Raw genomic sequence first — 17,832 nt, 5'->3', positions numbered from 1 at the left:
ACAAATCCTCACTAAAATGCAACAAAAATCTAAGTAAGAAAAATAATAAAAACAGAAAAATGAGCCCACCTGAAATTCAAAGGTGACCAATGTCTACCTTTCGTCGAAAAAAATGTCTGGTACCTAATTGCCACGCGTTTTCCTCCCCCCACTAGTGATCTTATGGGGTTTCACAAAAGCTATTTATATCCGGTCCCCCCTACCAAACCAACCAGCGTACCAGTCTTAACTCGAGTTGAATTTTGGATCTCCACCTAATATTACCAACGCGTGTTAATTTCTAATGTAACTAAGTCAACGATGTCGACTAATTAGTTACTCTAATTTCCCCCTTTTTACAATTTACAACCGCCAACCTCTAACTTAACCAGTCCCCCTTCTAACCTCCCCCCTTTCTAGCCCCCCTTCTTAAGCCTAAAAATTACTTTAAGCGCCGGGTGCTAAACCTCTCAAGAGAAAACCGTAGACCTGTTTCCAGGCCTGCTCAAGTAAAAACGTTCCTCAAAACTGGGGGATTTCGCTTATCCAATTTTACACTTATCTCCTATAATGTAATGTGGATTCTAACGATACCCGTTCTGCCCAACTTGAGAACTCGAGAATTGCCAAATCCTTCTTGGCTGCTTTCCCACTCGACTGGTCACCTGTTCCAGTCCAGTCTCCTATTGGTTCAGCTCAAGTGTCCCTGAACCACTTTCCCACTCGGCTGGTCACCTCTTCCAGTCAAGTCTCCTATTGGTCCAGCTAAGTTCCAAGCTATCTGAAAACCCTTGACGACGCCCCACTTCGGGCACTTTATTCGGTTTACTGGTTTAAATTGCTAGGTTGATCGAAACGATCGAACTTGTAAAACAGTATGGGTATACTATTTAATTAATATAAAGGTTTGATCCAACTAATCTGGTGTCAAAGTCACTGTCTTTTTTCGTTTTATGGTTTTTGTTCCTTTTTCTATTCTTTTTTGGTTTTTGTTTTGCTTTTTGTCTTTTTGCTCGTGTTTTTGTCTCCCTAGTTGCCCCCCTTTACTCGGTTAGCTAAGCCTCGTTCGGAGAGCGTACCAGGAAATTTTCTCGAGTTTTCTTAAAAAGCTATCACGGTACAACCGGAAGGTTTGCACGTTCCTGTCGAACCGTACCGCCGGTACTCTAGAATGGGCATTCAGCCCGAAGCTGTCTCAAGTGGGTTCGACTCCGTAGTCTTGATGTAAACACCCAGGAGCGCCATAAAAACACTATGTAACATTCGTCTACTGCAGTCACACATGAGGCTTAAGAAAAATAGGCCCTATAACCACTGGCTCAAGGGTCAGGGACACTATCTCTTGTGTTTTTCTACCTCAAGAACGGTCGGAGCCAGTTCGGTTCGCTTGTGACATGAGACTACGACCCGTTACAGCTTAAAGGCTACTACTAAAATATCCCCCCACTCTAGAATTAGAAACGTCCCCATACTTAGGTCTCTAGATACCCAAAATACATGAACGCCGTTAAAAACCGGGTTGGAACAATCCGTTAAGTTGCTTTTTTCTTAGACAGTGGAACTTTGATCCATTTCAGATGGATCAACCTAAAACTCGCCTTACCTCAACATAACAATCATAAAACACACTCTAGAATTTAAATTTGTACTCACATAGTAGCACGCTCAAGAACCAGGAAGTAAAATAAGTCGGTAAACAACTCAAGAATCAACAAAGTAACTAAAATGAGTTTAATGTCAGTCAGTTTTAAGAACAAGTTTTTACTCTAGACTGCAAGTTCTCTTGAACCATTGGGACACTCTAGCTGTCCACCTTTCCACCGAAGGTTCACTCTGGTCCAGTCAATAATAGTATTCCAATCGTAATAATCCAACTCGTGGGAATGCTCTCGTCTCTGTCACAGATGGAACAGCTCTACTCTTGATTATTATAGTGATGGAAATTGCGAATAGCAATTTCCTACTGCTTTTTCTTGCGACTTTCCCGCATTTTCGACTCAATTGTTCTGAAATTGTTCTGATCTCTTTTTCTGATTTTCAGTTCTCGCGAGAAAATCGTGCATGACAGGTTCCATTCGAAATTTTGAAAAATTAAATTTCACTCCAAAATCAAGTGTTTTTTGCTTCTCTCAAGGTCAAACTTCCAAATATGACCGACTGGCACAATATTTGTAACTATTTTCATTTGGCAATATTTGAAACTATTTTCATTTGGAAAGCTGAATGTTTTTAAGCGTAGAATTGAGTATTTTGATACTCTTACCGAATTCCTTTATGTAAATGGCTGACTAGCACAATATACAAGTGATCAGTTTTTTCTTTATTTCTTTAACATGAAACGATTTTTTCTTGTTCCTCGAGAATTCGATTCAGAACAGGTTTTTTTTCAGAGCGGTTATAGCCGGGATCATGAGCATCCCTAAAGGCATTCGCGAAAATGAACGTTTCGACGAGTTTGATCAGGAAAACTCGAGCATTGAAGATTTCGAGTCAATAGAACACACGGGCGATCAGACTGTTCTCGGGGACGAAGAATGTCAGGGCTGTTTTGTGAAACCAGAGTTGTTAGCTTTGTATGGAGACAAAGCTTTTCCAGATCGAAAATCGCTTCGACAAATACTGAAAACCGAAAACGACCAAGGCAGCGTCAAAGTCTTAACGAAACGGTATTATAGAATAAACATTTGGATAAAAACTAATAATGTGATGCGTGCTAGGTTGCGAGAATTTACCTAGATGGTACTAAACTAGAGACTAAACTGACTTATTTTGTTTTACTTGTACTGAAGGGCAAAAATAATTACCTATTAACTTTTATTGCAGAAGCAATTTGTCAGAAAAAGCGATCGTTTTCACTTATCGCTCCTTTCATTTTCCCTCGTACTCTGAAACTAGTTATATCTTTTTCTTTTTTCGAAAATCACAATAGTTTGGAAATTCTTAACGGTTACTTATGGGTCTAAAGGTACCATCCGCCACTTATTTCAGTAAGTTTTCTAGGGATGTGAAACAATTTCATGAGTGCTGAATTTGAGAATATCACATGATTGAACGCGTTTTTTGGAAAGGTTTCATTTTAAATTGACGAATAAAATAAATGAATATCTCCAATTTACTGGAAACCTAACCAACCTGCTGGAAAACAAACTAGAAACACTCCCAAAAAAAACTGGATTAAAATGAAGTCTTTTCATTGCTAAATCAATAAAAAGTAAAGCCCCTACACTGTCTTTTAACTATTTTGGGGGGCTATAATGGAAAAGACCGGAAAGTGTTATAATGGCAAAAACATGTAAAATGGCGTTTTTTTGTTTTATTTTAACGAGAGGGCTATATTTTACTTGAGGAGGGGGTTTTAATGGGAAAGACCTAGCTATTGCTATGTTTAGACCGAAAAATAAATTTGATTGTTTTTCGTCCAAATTTAAACTAATAATAACAATAGCTTCTGGTTAAAAAACTATAACTCAAATTGGAGAAATCTTTGAAGCAAAGTTTTTGATTTTCAAGCATTATCTATGTCTGCGACGAGGAAACGAGGCTTGGACGAGCAGCAATGACTAATGAAGAGCTGGCACAAAAATTAGGTTTGATATTTTACAACTTATTCTACAACATCTAGGTGAGCTGGCTGTGTAGTTGAACGGCAGGATTGTTTCAACTGACAGTTGATTGACAGACAACTGGTCGGAAATATAAGAAAGAGTGAATGAGAGATGATCAATAATAGAATCATCTGAGTATCATCAGCGGAAAGATCATTAATTTTCAATCATAGTTAAATAAAATTGAAATTTATTTCTGTTCTAACAAGTGAAAATGAGGAGGAACTTTTTGTTCGACTGTTATGGCTTTTTTGTTTTCCCCGTGAATCCCTGTTTTTTGAAATCCCTGTTAAATCAGAATTTTTCGAGTGATATATCGTAGTAAAGCCCTTTCGGTCGTGATAAATTTTCTCAAGTTGTTCTACTGCCGAGAAAAACCGGTTTGAAGTTTTTGAGTTGAAGTTTAATTTCGAGCGGGGAAGCGAGCGGGTAGGCCTTGTAAAGACCAACTCGCTCAAATAAGACTAAAGAGTATCAATTATAAAATGAAAAACTTATTTTCATTTAGCGCTTTATTGGCACTAAAACGTTGTTAAAGAATCAAAGAATTGTTCAACAGAAAAAATCCGAAAATCTAAAGAAAAATGTTTTCGACTTTCATGTTTATTTTTCATTTTTTGAACACGACTGTTTTTGATTAGGTCAAACTTATTAAAGTTCTATCAGGTCGTATTGTTCTCTCATCGCACATAAAAGCGACACTAATTTGAAGAAAAAAAGTTTAGTTTTTTAGGAATAACTCTGCAAATAACACACTTTAAATCGATCCTTACATAATTTGATGTCCAAGAATGTTTTGGAAAAGTATAGGGTGTTGGTTGTTACATATTGCGTAGAATGGTGGTCGAGAATGAGAACACAGTCGTTGCTCGTATACTGTTCTTGAGCCCTAGGTCACTCATTTTTACCGCATTGATATTTTTAATTTTTTAATCTGATCATTGGCCAAATTTTGTTGTAAAAATAAGTTTTTTTTTTAGTTTGTTAGGAATCTGGTCGGAACTTTCTGCGTTTTTTCAACTTTTTTTTTTACACTAGCCAGGTTAACAGCGTTAGTGTATTATTACGCACCTTCTTTTTTCCAACCTGACGCGCAAATCAAAGTGTTCATTAAAATTGTTCACTAATTTGGTGGCAATTCTGCTATAATCACGATCTGTAGTTTTTGAAATTTCATGGCATCTGTTCTCTGCTATATTTGTTTGAGATATATTAAGCGTTCGTGGCTGAATGGTTAGTGTATGTGAGACTCATAATCTATCGAGGCTAATTTCTACTTTTTCTTATTGAACTTTATTGAGCTGCTTTTTTGTTCTCGATAGTGTTTGCGAAGAGCAGCTTCGCCTCTGCTTAAAGTTGAAGCTTCAGCTTAGCGTTTTGGTTTTTCGGCTGTCGGAGATTGCTAGAGACTTCCGCCGTCATATCGAAACAGATTTTTTTTTATTGTTTTTGTTGTTGTCCCGACATTGAAAATGGGGGAGAATTATGTATTCGGGTGTTTTAATTTTTTTGTTTTTCACGCAAAAATTAGGTGCCACAAATAATCACCGCTCTGGGTTGAGTGATATATCAGTCGTGATTCAAACCACATTAAAAAATTTCAAGAAAATTTTCCCAGTGTCGAGAAAAACCGGTTTGGAAGTGTTTAAGCGCCTTTTTGGAATCAATGTTTTCAAAAAACTGCTGGAAACTGAAAAAATTTGCGAACCTTTTTTTAATTTTTTTTTTCGTTATTCTAGTAATTTTTTTTAAAAAAATTGTTTTTCAATTTGCTGTTTTCAGTATGGCTGTCGGATATACTCAATCCTCAGTTTTCTGTTCAACTCCTTTTATCACAACACGCCGAAAAAAAAAACGACAATAATTTGAAAAACTTGTTTTTTTAAGACTATGGTCGGAAAGAAGCAATGCGCTTTAACAACTAAACATGTGAAAAAGCTGTGAAACGTATTTTTATCATAGCAAAAAATAACATCCTGCTTTAATGAGGGTATATAAATTCATAGAAAAATTTTCATGAAAATAAAAACGAAGTGGATTTATGAGTAGTCTTCAGTATGACAAAATGAGAAGTACTTAGCAGCCCCTTGCGGGATAAGATTATTTAGTGTATCCCTTGTCTTAGTCTTAGTCAGTCGTGTAGTCACAACCTGACCCGAGGCTCCCGCGACCTAAAAGGCAGGGCACTTGGAAATTTAACAAAAAAGTGATCATTCAAAAATTTTTATTTTGTTGTTAGCAGTTAAGTTGTCGTAAATTCAAAAAGAAAGACTTTTATTTTCCTTGCGATAAGCAAGGGTATTACAACGGGTACTACACTTTTTTTCCCGTAAACAACTTTGTCCACTGGATTACTGAAATTTGTGGTCATCTCCAAATGATTTCTATCCAACTTGCGCTTCTAACAGCTGTAATTCAACAGCTGTATTCAACGACTGAATTGATAATTGTTTTTTTTTAGTTGTCGGTTGATTTTTTTTCGCTATATTGATTTCGACCCAATTTTTGTTTGTTTGATAGATTTTTGAAGTACTTTTTTTTCTTCATTTTCATGAGGGTAAATATAATTCATGGTTTTTTGGTTTTTATAGATGCCAAAGTTTTCTGTTAGAAATAAAACGTTTTTTTTTCTGCTGGAATTTTTTAGCAAAAAATTTTCAGTTTTTTTCGCATGCATGGTTTCTGATTTTTTTTTGTTCAAAAAAGTGAGTGAAATTAGTTTAAAATTTAATTAGTAAAGTGTGTTTTAGGTTTGAGCAGTTTTATTTGAAATTGATTGAAGTTGATGACTTAATGTATTGTTTCTATGTTAAAAATAAATTGATATATTTCCAGATATTTTTTTGCAAGATTGACTCGACTGTTTTGTCTGCTAAGGAATGTGGTGGCAAGTTCTTCACGAGATCCAGGAGTGTGGTTCTTTCTGGCTGGTTTTTTTGTAATTTTCTCTGTTGGAGGATTTTTCTTCTATTGTTGGCGTTTTTTTGTTGTGATCTAGCTTTTTTTTTTACCGTTGCGAAGAATTTTGATAATTTATAATTCTTGATGTAATTGGGTTGGTTTCATAGGTTTTCAGAGTTCTTTTCTGTGGCAATTGCTTGTCTTTTTTTTGAAATTTTGTTCTAAGTTTTTTATTTGACCACTGGCCAAATTTTAGGATAAGCTCTTCTCACTAACCTGCTTTTGTTGATTTGATAAGGTACCAAAACATTTGATGATAAAAAGCCTTAAGTTTTCTTTTTATTCAAAATTACTCAGGGGTTTGCTGTGAATCTGTGTTAGTTATAGTCGCTTATCAAGAAAGTCTGAGGTGTTTGGTTAAATGCAAAAGATTCTCATTTTTTTTTAAATCTTGAAAGCTGTGGGATTGTTCAAAAAGTAATTTTCAATAAGCGAAGCCGGCTATCGTTGTTAGTACGTGCCGTCATTCAGATAACGTTCACATGGTCCTAAACAGGAATTGCTACGAAATAATTTGTTTTGAATGATCCCACGAATCAAAAAAGAGACAGCTAGCTATCATAACCGCTCTGGTTGAAGTCATAATTTCAGACTATCGTGTATGCGCCTTTCTTTGTCCTCTGGCTGCAATAGGACGGTATTTTCTTATAAGTTGAAAACTGTTTGCGGTTGTTATGCTAGAGCCTCATTTTTAAAGAGTGGATGAACGTAGTGAAGACTCTTATATAGGTCTCGATGATTTTTTGCAGGAAAATTGAAAAATTTGTTCAGGCTCAAATTTGATTTTAGCAGTTTTAATGTGGATTTTGGTTTTCAGCTTTCTCAACAGAGTAAAAATTTTCCGAATGATCCAGGATGTTACAAATCAATTTTTTTGTTTCTTTGCGTTCATTGACTCTTTTCCAACTGTCTTTTGGCTATGTTCATTAATTAGTTGAGCAAATTGATGCGTTGGAAGAATTGAAGCTGTAGATTTAACGCTCAGGCGCATTTTTGGGGCTCTAGACTTGGTCTTGCCAAAGTTAAGGTTTCAAAAAATTTTCATATGCCATTTAAGTCTTTTTTTGTTTTCTTTGAAGTGCGTGCAGGGTTTTAACATGTGTCATATTTTAGATAAGACATTTTCAAAAATCGGATTCTCCTGCCTCAATTAGCGATTTTAGTCTAAAACATTGATCAATTCGTGTTTTATGAAGTTCTTGTTTGTAAATGTTTTCATCTGTTTGTTAGAGTTTGATCAGAGGTTTTCAAGATCTCCGTGACTTCTGTTTAGAAAATGTTTTCCACTTGCAAGAAATGTTTTTTACGCTGTCTGACATAAGATATTTAGGTAAACTTCATATTCATACTCAAAATGTGTGCATGAAATAGAGTGAGAGCTTGTGTTTTAGGTGTTCCGGTGAAAAACATTTACAACATCGTGTCTGTGTTGCTGTCGCTCGGAATGATGGAGAGAGACGGGAGAAGTTCTTTTTCATGGATGCATGGGGCGAACTTAGCAGATGTCATGTGTTACTTCAAAGTAAAGAAAGCAAAACATAATTTGATATGGAAGAAATAGATTTTTCGAATTTTTTTTGTATTTTAGTCTTTAGGCGAGGAGTTTCAGATCGGAGCCAAATTGGAGTCTTTGATCTCGCCGGATGGAGTCAACTACTGCCATGTCAAGGACGCGAATAACCCATTCGCTAGTAAGTTTCTGCAAATATTTCGATTTAATGATCTGTGAATTTTTTCAAAATTTTTCATGTTTCTGCAAATATTTCACTTTAGTGATCATTTTTCAATTTTTCATAAGCAAAATGTGGAGCCTTCAAAAACATTTTTATTGCGATCAATTTGATAATTAATCAGTGAATATAAATGGTGATTTTGCAGCGTGGAAATAATAAGTAAGTATTGTCTGTGTGCTGTAATTGGTCATCTTGTTACCAAAATAGATCATCTAAAGGTGTCGGTCTCTCTTTAGCTAACCACTTTATCCTACTTGCATGTGTAATCATGGGAGCATTCTTTGGGATCTCCTAAACTATCCCCCTTTTTTCAAAAGGCGGAGATTCGTTGCTGCGTACAAAATTCACATATGCGTTAGCGTTGAATTAGCTCTTTATAGTGGCGGAAAATCGTTACTAAGTAGCAAAGGGGGGATAGTTAAAAAGATCCCATTCTTTGTATTAAATTTTTGTTTTGAGTATTGAAATATTTTTGGTAATGTTTCAGATTTCTTCTCGCCAAAAACAAGCCTTATAGCGGCTGCGTGTGTGAAACTTCTCATGCTCTTTCTCTCTTCTAATGTAAGATTTTACGATCATGGCTCTCGAATAATTTACACAATCCAAGAATGTTGGTTTTTTTTGTGGTGCTTTAGCGGGAGGTGTTGCCGATGCATTTGGCCTCTTGTGCAATGTGGAAAACAAAAGATGATGAAAAAACACGGTGTAAGTACTCATTGTTTCACTTGAGCGAAGGGTAGTATTTGAAACCGAATAAAGCCGAAGTACAGCCTGCTAAATTTTGCAGGTTGCGCAGAATGTTTGATTCAAGTAATGGATCTTTTTGGCTCAATGGATCTTTTTGAATAAAGATTGTGGGGAAAAAAAGCTTTAAAATGCCCCGTCAAAAAATCGTACATCGGTCCCTGGCTAAATGAAATGTCATCAATATGGTGGTGTTGTAGTTACGTAATTTTTTTTTTTCAATTTATCCTATTTAGGGTACTTGTTTTTAATGTATTGTTCAAAACAGAAGTCATTCTATTATATTTTAAACGATTATGTACTTTTTGTTGTAATCACACTCGTATAGAGTGTGAATTTTTCCACTGGATATCACGGCTCTTCCTCCCCGCACGTGCATTTTTAAGTAAAATGTTTGTTTGCATTGACCGATTGTTACAAAAATTAGCATGCGGCCTAATTAGGCCATGAAAAACATTTTTGGTCTCCAGGCTTAACCCTGTAAAACCTCTAGTTACACCATAAAGTTGATGCTCGTGTGTGCTCGTGGGAGAAAAAGCCGATTCTACTACAGGTCATTTTGTAGGGGTCACGCGTGGTATCTTTTTTGTGCCCTATTCGAATGAAAAGGTTTCAAGACTTCCAAACTAAATGACGAAATTCGATGAGAGGCTGACCTCCCAATTTAAGTATCCTACTTTTTACACAAGCAGAGCGTGTTGTCATATTACGGTCTCTACTTGTTTTCCAACTAAAGTCGAAAATTAAGTTTTTAGATTTCCAGCGGAATAAAAACTTTACCTGTTGATTCAGTTTTCTCAAGTTGGGTTAATGTTATCAAAGAAGTGCCAATGATAAATCGTTCAAAAAAGTCAAAGAGCTTAAAAGGCATCTGTTTTTTCTTTGAAATTCGAAAAGAGATTTTTGCAACAAATTTAGTGTTTTTTTTATGTTTACTCATTTCCAATCTTCGATTGGCTCTGTTATCATTATTGATCTGAAATTATAGTTCTCAAGAAAAAAAACTCATTTCTTCAAGAGATTCACTGATGATTCCTTCGCCTGTGTTGACGCCATGCGTTATCAAATCGGAATATAGACTTTTTTTGTCGAGTTAACAACTTGTATAACAGAATCACTTTGTATCTTGGTTGATAATCGATTCAAATTTCTAAGCGTCTGCAACAAACTTAGTCGGGAGGTAACGAATACAATTGGGACGGCAAAGGTCCTGGTTTCGAATCTGATAAGGACCTGTTTTTTTTTAATTATTTTTTTTTTCAAACAGGAAATATTTCGTTTCAAAAAATTTTTTTTCTTCATGTTTGTCTACTTATATTTTGTCGGCGTAGTTTCCATGTGTCATTTTTTTTGCTGTATGCAGTTTCATTATAGTTGCTTTTTATGTTTTTATTTACTCTTGCAATTTGTAATTCTAATAACTTTGACTTAGTATATTTTCCTGTTTCTGTTTTTTTCCGCTTAAAAAACTTTTTGGCCCAAATGATTTCGGCTTATAATTTATTGGCTTACTAACCGAATTTTGTGTCGTTTCGAGGGATTTATAATTTATATGCTTTCTTCTGGATCGTACAAAACGTTATAAAATTCAGAATATAATTTATACTTGAAAGTTTTTCATGACAGCAATTTTAAGTTCGCTCGATAATTGCTTTTGAATTTTCAATTTGTTTCGGGACCTGTTTTTTGCAAATATATCATTATTCCAGACATCATTTTGATCTTTTTAGTTGTGGTTTTTTTCGAAATTTTTTCCATTTTCCGTGGACTTATTGGCTCTCCTTTCCTGTCTGCTAGTGTGCAATGCTATTTTTATGTGGTATCGCAAGTGAAGCGAAGCTCCTGTACTTTGTCTCTGTGTATGAGATTTTCAAATGCGCTTTTATGGTTTATATGTATGATAGAGAATTGATTGATGAATATTGCAGAAAAATTTTAAGTGTTCTGTAAAATTGAAAGATTGAGTTGTTTTCAACTTGTTAAGTTTTTCTTTATTCATTTCACATAGCAAAATTTTTTTTAGTGATTCAAATTTAAACGATACTCTTCACAATAGCGTTTTTGGCTCATTGTTGAAAAAATGTGCTTTTGAGACACAAAAAGCGCTCGATTTTTATTATAAATTTGTTCTTATTGTTTTATATGAATTTGTTCTTTAAATTGTTTTTTTTTTTTGCTATTTTGATTGTTCAAGTTTAGAAAATCTGTTTGATTGCTGCGTGTATAGTGAAGAAATCAAGTTGTTTTTTCCGACGCCAATTTTATCAGGAAAATATCTTTAGAATTTTAAGCAAGAGTTAAGATGCTTTGATATCATACAAAATCACGTGACGACGTGGAATCATCCATAATCCCAATTTATAAAACAGTCGCTATTGCTATACTTTGGTGCATTTGGCATCACCATCTGGTTTAAATGGGAAAACGTTGCTTTTTAGGCAAGTTAAAGAGGCGTATATTCGACTTATGCAGCATACTGGAGTGTCTAAACATAGTGAAACGAGAATCCACTCCTTTGAACAACAATGTCCAACTCCCCAACCATGTTTCTCGCTGTAAACACACTCAGGAGCAAATAGAGGACCATTTGTTCTACCTCAAATGGGTCTACCCCCTGCGTCCATCTCAGGTTTCATCGTTCGCCTTTACAAATATCGGTTAGTAAATTTACTAGCAAAAAATTAAGCCAAGCAAAGCTGAATTTCAAACACAATTAATTTGAGTTTCATGGCCGGAGAAAATTACGAGCTTCGAAGCAAGCAATATTTACACAAGCGCAGCTCAGTGTCATATTACGAAATTGTTTTTTACCTTATATATATCTGTCTTTTCTACAGCATTATATATGGTTGATTTTTGTCGCATTAGCATCATGTTTTTGTATTTGGTTTATTGGTGGCCGCTTTTTGATGCTAATAGACGCACATGACGCAGAAGCTAGAGCATGCGACGTTCAATCGTGAGGTCGGGTGTTCGATTCCGGCAAATGTCAGAACTTTTATTAGTTTTTACCTTTTTTTCTTTTTTGGACTATTTAGCGCTTCTTTTTTCCGTTTTCTGGTACGTTTTTGCGAAATCAGCTTCTAGCCTGCGCTACATTTGCCTTTATCAAGGGTTATTAAATTGGGTTATTTTTTTTTTCTTGTAATTAACTAAATCCATTCAGAATCGAATCAGTTTTTTGATTTTACCGCCTTCTTGAGAAGTAGATTGTTTTTTTTTATATCAGAATGGCAGCTTTTTTGTTGCCGCAGTTATTACACTTGAGAAGTTTGTGGAATGTGTTATTTTTTTTTACAAGAGTAGAACTTGTAGCTGTTTTTATTCCTGGCTAGTGTTAGTATATTTTCAAGCGAACTTGATGCAGATGCGAGGAAGTGAAGCGCCTAATCTTTAGTGGAGGTTAGATTCCTGATCAGCAAAAGTTTCATTTTTATTTGGTGGCACTTTTGCTGCCAGCAATTTAATAGCATCTGTAGCTGCTTTATTAGCCCTAGTGCTAGTTTTTGTGATAGTAATGTAGGCCTGCAAAGTCCAGTGGTTAATGTTGGTAAGTGTACGGAATTTGGAATCTGTTTGTCAAAATTTTTGAGAAAAATTTGGTCGACGTATTTCAGACTCTTATATAGGTGGTGATGATTTTTCTCAGGAAAAGTTCAAGTTTTGTTCAGGCACAATTTTTTTTTTTTCGCGGTTTGACTTTTGAGTTTTTTTAATTTCCATTAAATTCCTTTTTTAAAAAGAAGGCAAACTCCACTATCGAACAGCCCAAGTTGCAAAAGTTTGCTCGTTTATTTGGTGGCTTTTTTGCAGCAATAGCATTATATCTGTTTTTTCTACATTAGCATTTTATATGGTTGATTTTTGTCGCATTAGTATCATATTTTTGTATTTGGTTTATTGGTGGCCGCTTTTTGATGCTTAATAGACGCTCATGACGCAGAAGCTAGAGCATGCGACGTTGAATCTTGAGGTTGGGTGTTCGATTCCGGCAAATGTCAGAACTTTTATTAGTTTTTACCTTTTTTTCTTTTTTGGACTATTTAGCGCTTCTTTTTTCCGTTTTCTGGTACGTTTTTGCGAAATCAGCTTCTAGCCTGCGCTACATTTGCCTTTATCAAGGGTTATTAAATTGGGTTATATTTTTTTCTTGTAATTAACTAAATCCATTCAGAATCGAATCAGTTTTTTGATTTTACCGCCTTCTTGAGAAGTAGATTGTTTTTTTTTTATATCAGAATGGCAGCTTTTTTGTTGCCGCAGTTATTACACTTGAGAAGTTTGTGGAATGTGTTATTTTTTTTACAAGAGTGTTTCGTAGTTGTCATATTACGAAGTCTACTTTTTTCAAAGTAACTAATAAATTTAGTGCTCTTTTGGTGGCACTTTTGCTTTAAAACATAGCCTTGTCAATTTAATACGAGTAGAACTTGTAGCTGTTTTTTATTCCTGGCTAGTGTTAGTATATTTTCAAGCGAACGTGATGCAGATGCGAGGAAGTGAAGCGCCTAATCTTTAGTGGAGGTTAGATTCCTGATCAGCAAAGGTTTTATTTTTATTTGGTGGCACTTTTGCTGCCAGCAATTTAATAGCATCTGTAGCTGCTTAATTAGCCCTAGTGCTAGTTTTTTTTACCAATTTAGCGTGACGCATTAATTGTAAAATTTATTTCTTTCCAATTGCAACTCTGAAATGCAAGCCTATTCTAATAAAGGACAGACCCGCATTTCGTTTGCCAAATATAAGCCACAGATTTTATATTGTGGGATTTTAAACCGCATACGCTATATAGATTAACTTTTAGTACAACAACTTCTTTCAGTTTTATGATGCAAGCTCAGTTAATGTAGGCCTGCAAAGTCCAGTGGTTAATGTTGGTAAATGTACGGAATTTGGAATCTGTTTGTCAAAAATGTTGAGAAAAATTTGGTCGACGTAGTTCAGACTCTTATATAGGTGGCGATGATTTTTTTCAGGAAAAGTCTAAGTTTTGTTCAGGCTCAATTTTACTTTTTTGCGGTTTGACTTTTGATTTCTTTTTAATTTCCATTTACTTTCTATTTAATTTTTTTTAAAGATGGCAAACTGCACTATAGAACAGCTCAAGTTGCAAAAGAGTGCTCGTTTATTTGGTGGCTTTTTTGCAGCAATAGCATTATATCTGTCTTTTCTACATTAGCATTATATATGGTTGATTTTTGTCGCATTAGCATCATTTTTTTGTATTTGGTTTATTGGTGGCTGCTTTTTGATGCTTAATAGACGCACATGACGCAGAAGCTAGAGCATGCGACGTTCAATCTTGAGGTCTGGTGCTAGATTCCGGCAAATGTCAGGATTTTTATTTGTTTTACCTTTTTTTTTCAATTTTTGACTATTTAGCGCTTCTTTTTCCATTTTCTGGTACGTTTTTGCGAAATGCAGCTTTAGCCTGCGCTACATTTGCCTTTATCAAGGTTTATTAAATTGGGTTCAGTTTTTTTACTGTAATTAACTAAATCCCTCTTCAGAATCGAATCAGTTTTTTGATTTTGCCGCCTTCTTTAGAAGTAGATTGTTTTTATATCAGAATGGCAGCTTTTTTGTTGCCGCAGTTATTACACTTGAGAAGTTTGTGGAATGTGTTATTTTTTTTCACAAAAGTGTTGCGTAGTTGTCATATTACGAAGTCTACTTTTTTCAAGCCTATTCTAATAAAGGACAGACGCGCATCTCGTTTGCCCAATATAAGCCACAGATTTTATATTGTGGGATTTTAAACCGCATACGCTATATAGATTAACTTTCAGTACAACAACTTCTATCAGTTTTATGATGCAAGTTCAGTTAATGTAGGCCTGCAAAGTTCAGTGGTTAATGTTGGTAAATGTACGGAATTTAGAATCTGTTTGTCAAAAAAGTTGAGAAAAGTTTGGTCGACGTAGTTCAGACTCTTATATAGGTGGCGATGATTTGTTTCAGGAAAAGTCTAAATTTTGTTCAGTCTCAATTTTACTTTTTCGCGGTTTGACTTTTGATTTCTTTTTAATTTCCATTAAATTCCTTTTTTTAAAAGAAGGCAAACTCCACTATCGAACAGCAAAAATGTACAGGTTTCGAGAAACGTGACCGGCTTCTAGTTTCGAAAGTGGAATTTAATTTTCAGATTTCCCAGTGAAATATAAATTTTACTTATTGATCCAGTTGTCACAAATTGGGTTAATTTTTTTAACAAGTAAATCATAAATTGTTCTAGAAACTCATAGAGCTTTAGGTCTATCTATTTTTCTTTGAGCTCAGAGCGTTGAGATGATTTCAAAAATCAATTCAGTATTTTTTTCTGCTTACTTGACTTTATTGACTCTTTTCCAACTGTCTGTTTGCGACGTTTAGTAGATTCAATTTCAAAGTTTTATGGCAGAAAAATTTAAGAATTGGCTATTCAGTTGATTTTCTTTTCAAACGATTAGTGTTTAGATGGTGTTTTTGTCATGCCCAACATTTCTGCATGTGTAATGGTTTCTTTTAGAATGGGAACTCATCCAAGATGGAAGCTTTGTGAAAAAGCAAAATTGGGCATCATTGCGCTCTGAATTCAGACTGGGGTTTGAAGTGATGAAACGTCTGTTTATCACCGAGATCACAAGTGACTCGAAAGATGAAAGAGCCAGTTCTGACAATGGAGTCGAGTTAAAGCTGCCCCTTCCTTGCTCCGCTTTCGGATTTGCATGTCGGATGGAGCAATCGAAGACGACTGCCGCTGTAGTCACTAAGAAAAGGTGCATCAAAAGGAAAAACTCGAATTCGGACCAAATCAGTGATCGAATGGCTAAACTAATGAAAACAGGCTTGGACCGAGTGTCAGTCGAATACGAGACTAGTACTGCTCCTGAAAACAATTCTATTGGGTTCAAAAGAAGTAAATCAAACCCCATCAACATGGGGTATACGATTAAAGATCACAACATGCGTGAAAGCTCGCACGGAGATGAAATTTATGGACATGGGCAGATGGATGCACTATTACCAGTCGCTTTGACTCCTGCAAATTCTTTCGACTCCGGTTTGGAATCAATACTTGCCTTAAATTCTTTTTCAAACTGTTGCGCAAGTGTAGCTCATTCGATTTCGATTGGACAAAATCATATCAGGAAAATACCGACGCTGCCGCCTATTTCGGCATACATGCAGCCCCTGCATCCCGATTACATAAACGTCCCTGCATACAGCCAACATTTGCCAATGAACACTTCTCTGGCTTATTTTTCGCCCAGCCTAAATTTGCACCAAACAAGTGCGCAGCAACAAAGTGGAATTATGCCGGCCCAAATCCTCAATGGGTTCGTTCATAATGCCAGTGAAAATCAGGCTCTCCATGCCTGGAACCCAGATTATGAGTTTTCAAATCGAGTCGAGGCAATTGAAGTACCATTAGGGCGCTCGTTAACCCCAAGATTCAATGCAATTAACGGTTCTTCTGCTGGATTTTTGACAGGGTTCACTGGATACCAGCCGATGCCAAGAATAAACGAGAGTTCTCTAGACGGTCCTCATTTATCGACCGAGGAGTTCTACGTGTCACACACAGTAGATAACCAGCAACATGTCCAGACTCAAAGTTATGCCGACAATCGCTCGTACCATCCAATGATATCTCCGACACTCGACATAATGAATGTGAATTCTGTCGAAACTGAAAGGGCAGAATTTGTAACGGAGTCTGCTTTTTGGGGGGGAACAGTCAGTCAAACTGCGGTTCATTCTTACGAGTCTGCGATGCGTAATACATCTGAAAGTCTAATAGCTTCAAACTTTAGTGGGCTCGAAAATGTCATGAATGATTGTCAGAATAGTGAAGGTATTCAATCGGAAAAACTCGATCGACAATGTTCTAGTGACCCGAGTAGCAGCATTGAATGTGTACTCGATGACATTTTGGAATCTTGTCATCAGCAAAGTCAAGAAGAGGAGAATTTGAGCAGAAGTCAGTTGTCAGACGCAGAGTTTGTCGAAAGCGAAAGCTCAACGAGTTCAAATGAGCCGAGTGACTCATTGTACGCTGCTGATACGGAAGATTATTAGGAGTGAAACTCCAATTCCGGCTAAAAATTATGAATTGCTGAGATAAACTTATCGAGAGAAAAAATTTCAAATTTAACTGATCTCGCCTGATTGTGATGATAGTTATCTGTCATTTCCTGTGAAACTTTGATCGTTATAGTTCCCGAGTTCTGCATATCGTTGGCTTTGCTTCGATTGAACTCTTTTGAAGTGATGCACAGTTTTGGTGCTGTTACCACAGGTGCTTATTTATTATCATTTTCTTTATGAGTTTCAGTTTTGCCATTTCTGATGCAATTAGCTCACAACTTTGAACAAGAATCGAAATTATCGATTACAGTTCTGTAAAAACTATCTTTGAATTATTTAATTTTTTTCTGCCTCAGTTGTATTTATTCGCAATGTAGTCACTGACTGAAACAAAGCTAGCTGCGCTAGCTGATTGTAAAAGCTGTTGATTTTGTTATGTTCCTTCCTTCCTGGCATTATTTGAAATTGAAATTTGTTCTTGTTTGTCTAGTTTCATAGCATTTATGAGGGTCAACTGAAGCTATTGGTGTTTGAATTTAAGATGGGAAAAGAATTTGACGAAGATCCTGAGTTTGGTTATAATATAAATGGTAATTTTTGTGGCGTTTATTAAGAGTCGATGAACGTAGTTCAGGCTCGTATATAGGTCGCGATGATTGTTTTCAGGAAAAATCTTAAATTTTGTAAGGCTGAAATTTACTTTTCGCGGTTGGCCTTTAGATTTCTTATTAAGTTCAGTT

The 17,832-nt window shown here is 35.7% G+C and overlaps 1 protein-coding gene across 1 annotated transcript; it reads left to right on the top strand.

The window, feature by feature from the left end:
* The first annotated feature begins 2,365 nt into the window (after positions 1–2,365).
* Positions 2,366–17,577, top strand: LOC134853195 (uncharacterized). Its single transcript, XM_063869157.1, has 8 exons — positions 2,366–2,645; positions 3,490–3,566; positions 7,937–8,067; positions 8,134–8,236; positions 8,766–8,839; positions 8,914–8,983; positions 11,461–11,679; positions 15,531–17,577. Exons 1-8 carry the CDS (start codon positions 2,389–2,391, stop codon positions 17,081–17,083), a joined length of 2,484 nt encoding a protein of 827 aa, XP_063725227.1. The 5' UTR covers positions 2,366–2,388; the 3' UTR covers positions 17,084–17,577.
* The last annotated feature ends 255 nt before the right edge of the window (positions 17,578–17,832 follow it).

The sequence above is a fragment of the Symsagittifera roscoffensis genome, chromosome 1 (genome assembly GCF_963678635.1).
Source record: "Symsagittifera roscoffensis chromosome 1, txSymRosc1.1, whole genome shotgun sequence".
Taxonomy (NCBI): Eukaryota; Metazoa; Xenacoelomorpha; order Acoela; family Convolutidae; genus Symsagittifera; species Symsagittifera roscoffensis.
The sequence above is the reverse complement of the archived record's forward strand: the minus strand, read 5'-3'. Positions and strand labels throughout refer to the sequence as shown.

Bases quoted from the DNA above. Each gene is read 5' to 3' on its own strand.
- LOC134853195 (XM_063869157.1), top strand. From the start codon at position 2,389: ATGAGCATCCCTAAAGGCATTCGCGAAAATGAACGTTTCGACGAGTTT. The intron at 8,840-8,913 runs GTAAGATTTTAC...GTGGTGCTTTAG, and splicing joins TGCTCTTTCTCTCTTCTAAT to CGGGAGGTGTTGCCGATGCA. The intron at 11,680-15,530 runs GTTAGTAAATTT...GGTTTCTTTTAG, and splicing joins GTTCGCCTTTACAAATATCG to AATGGGAACTCATCCAAGAT.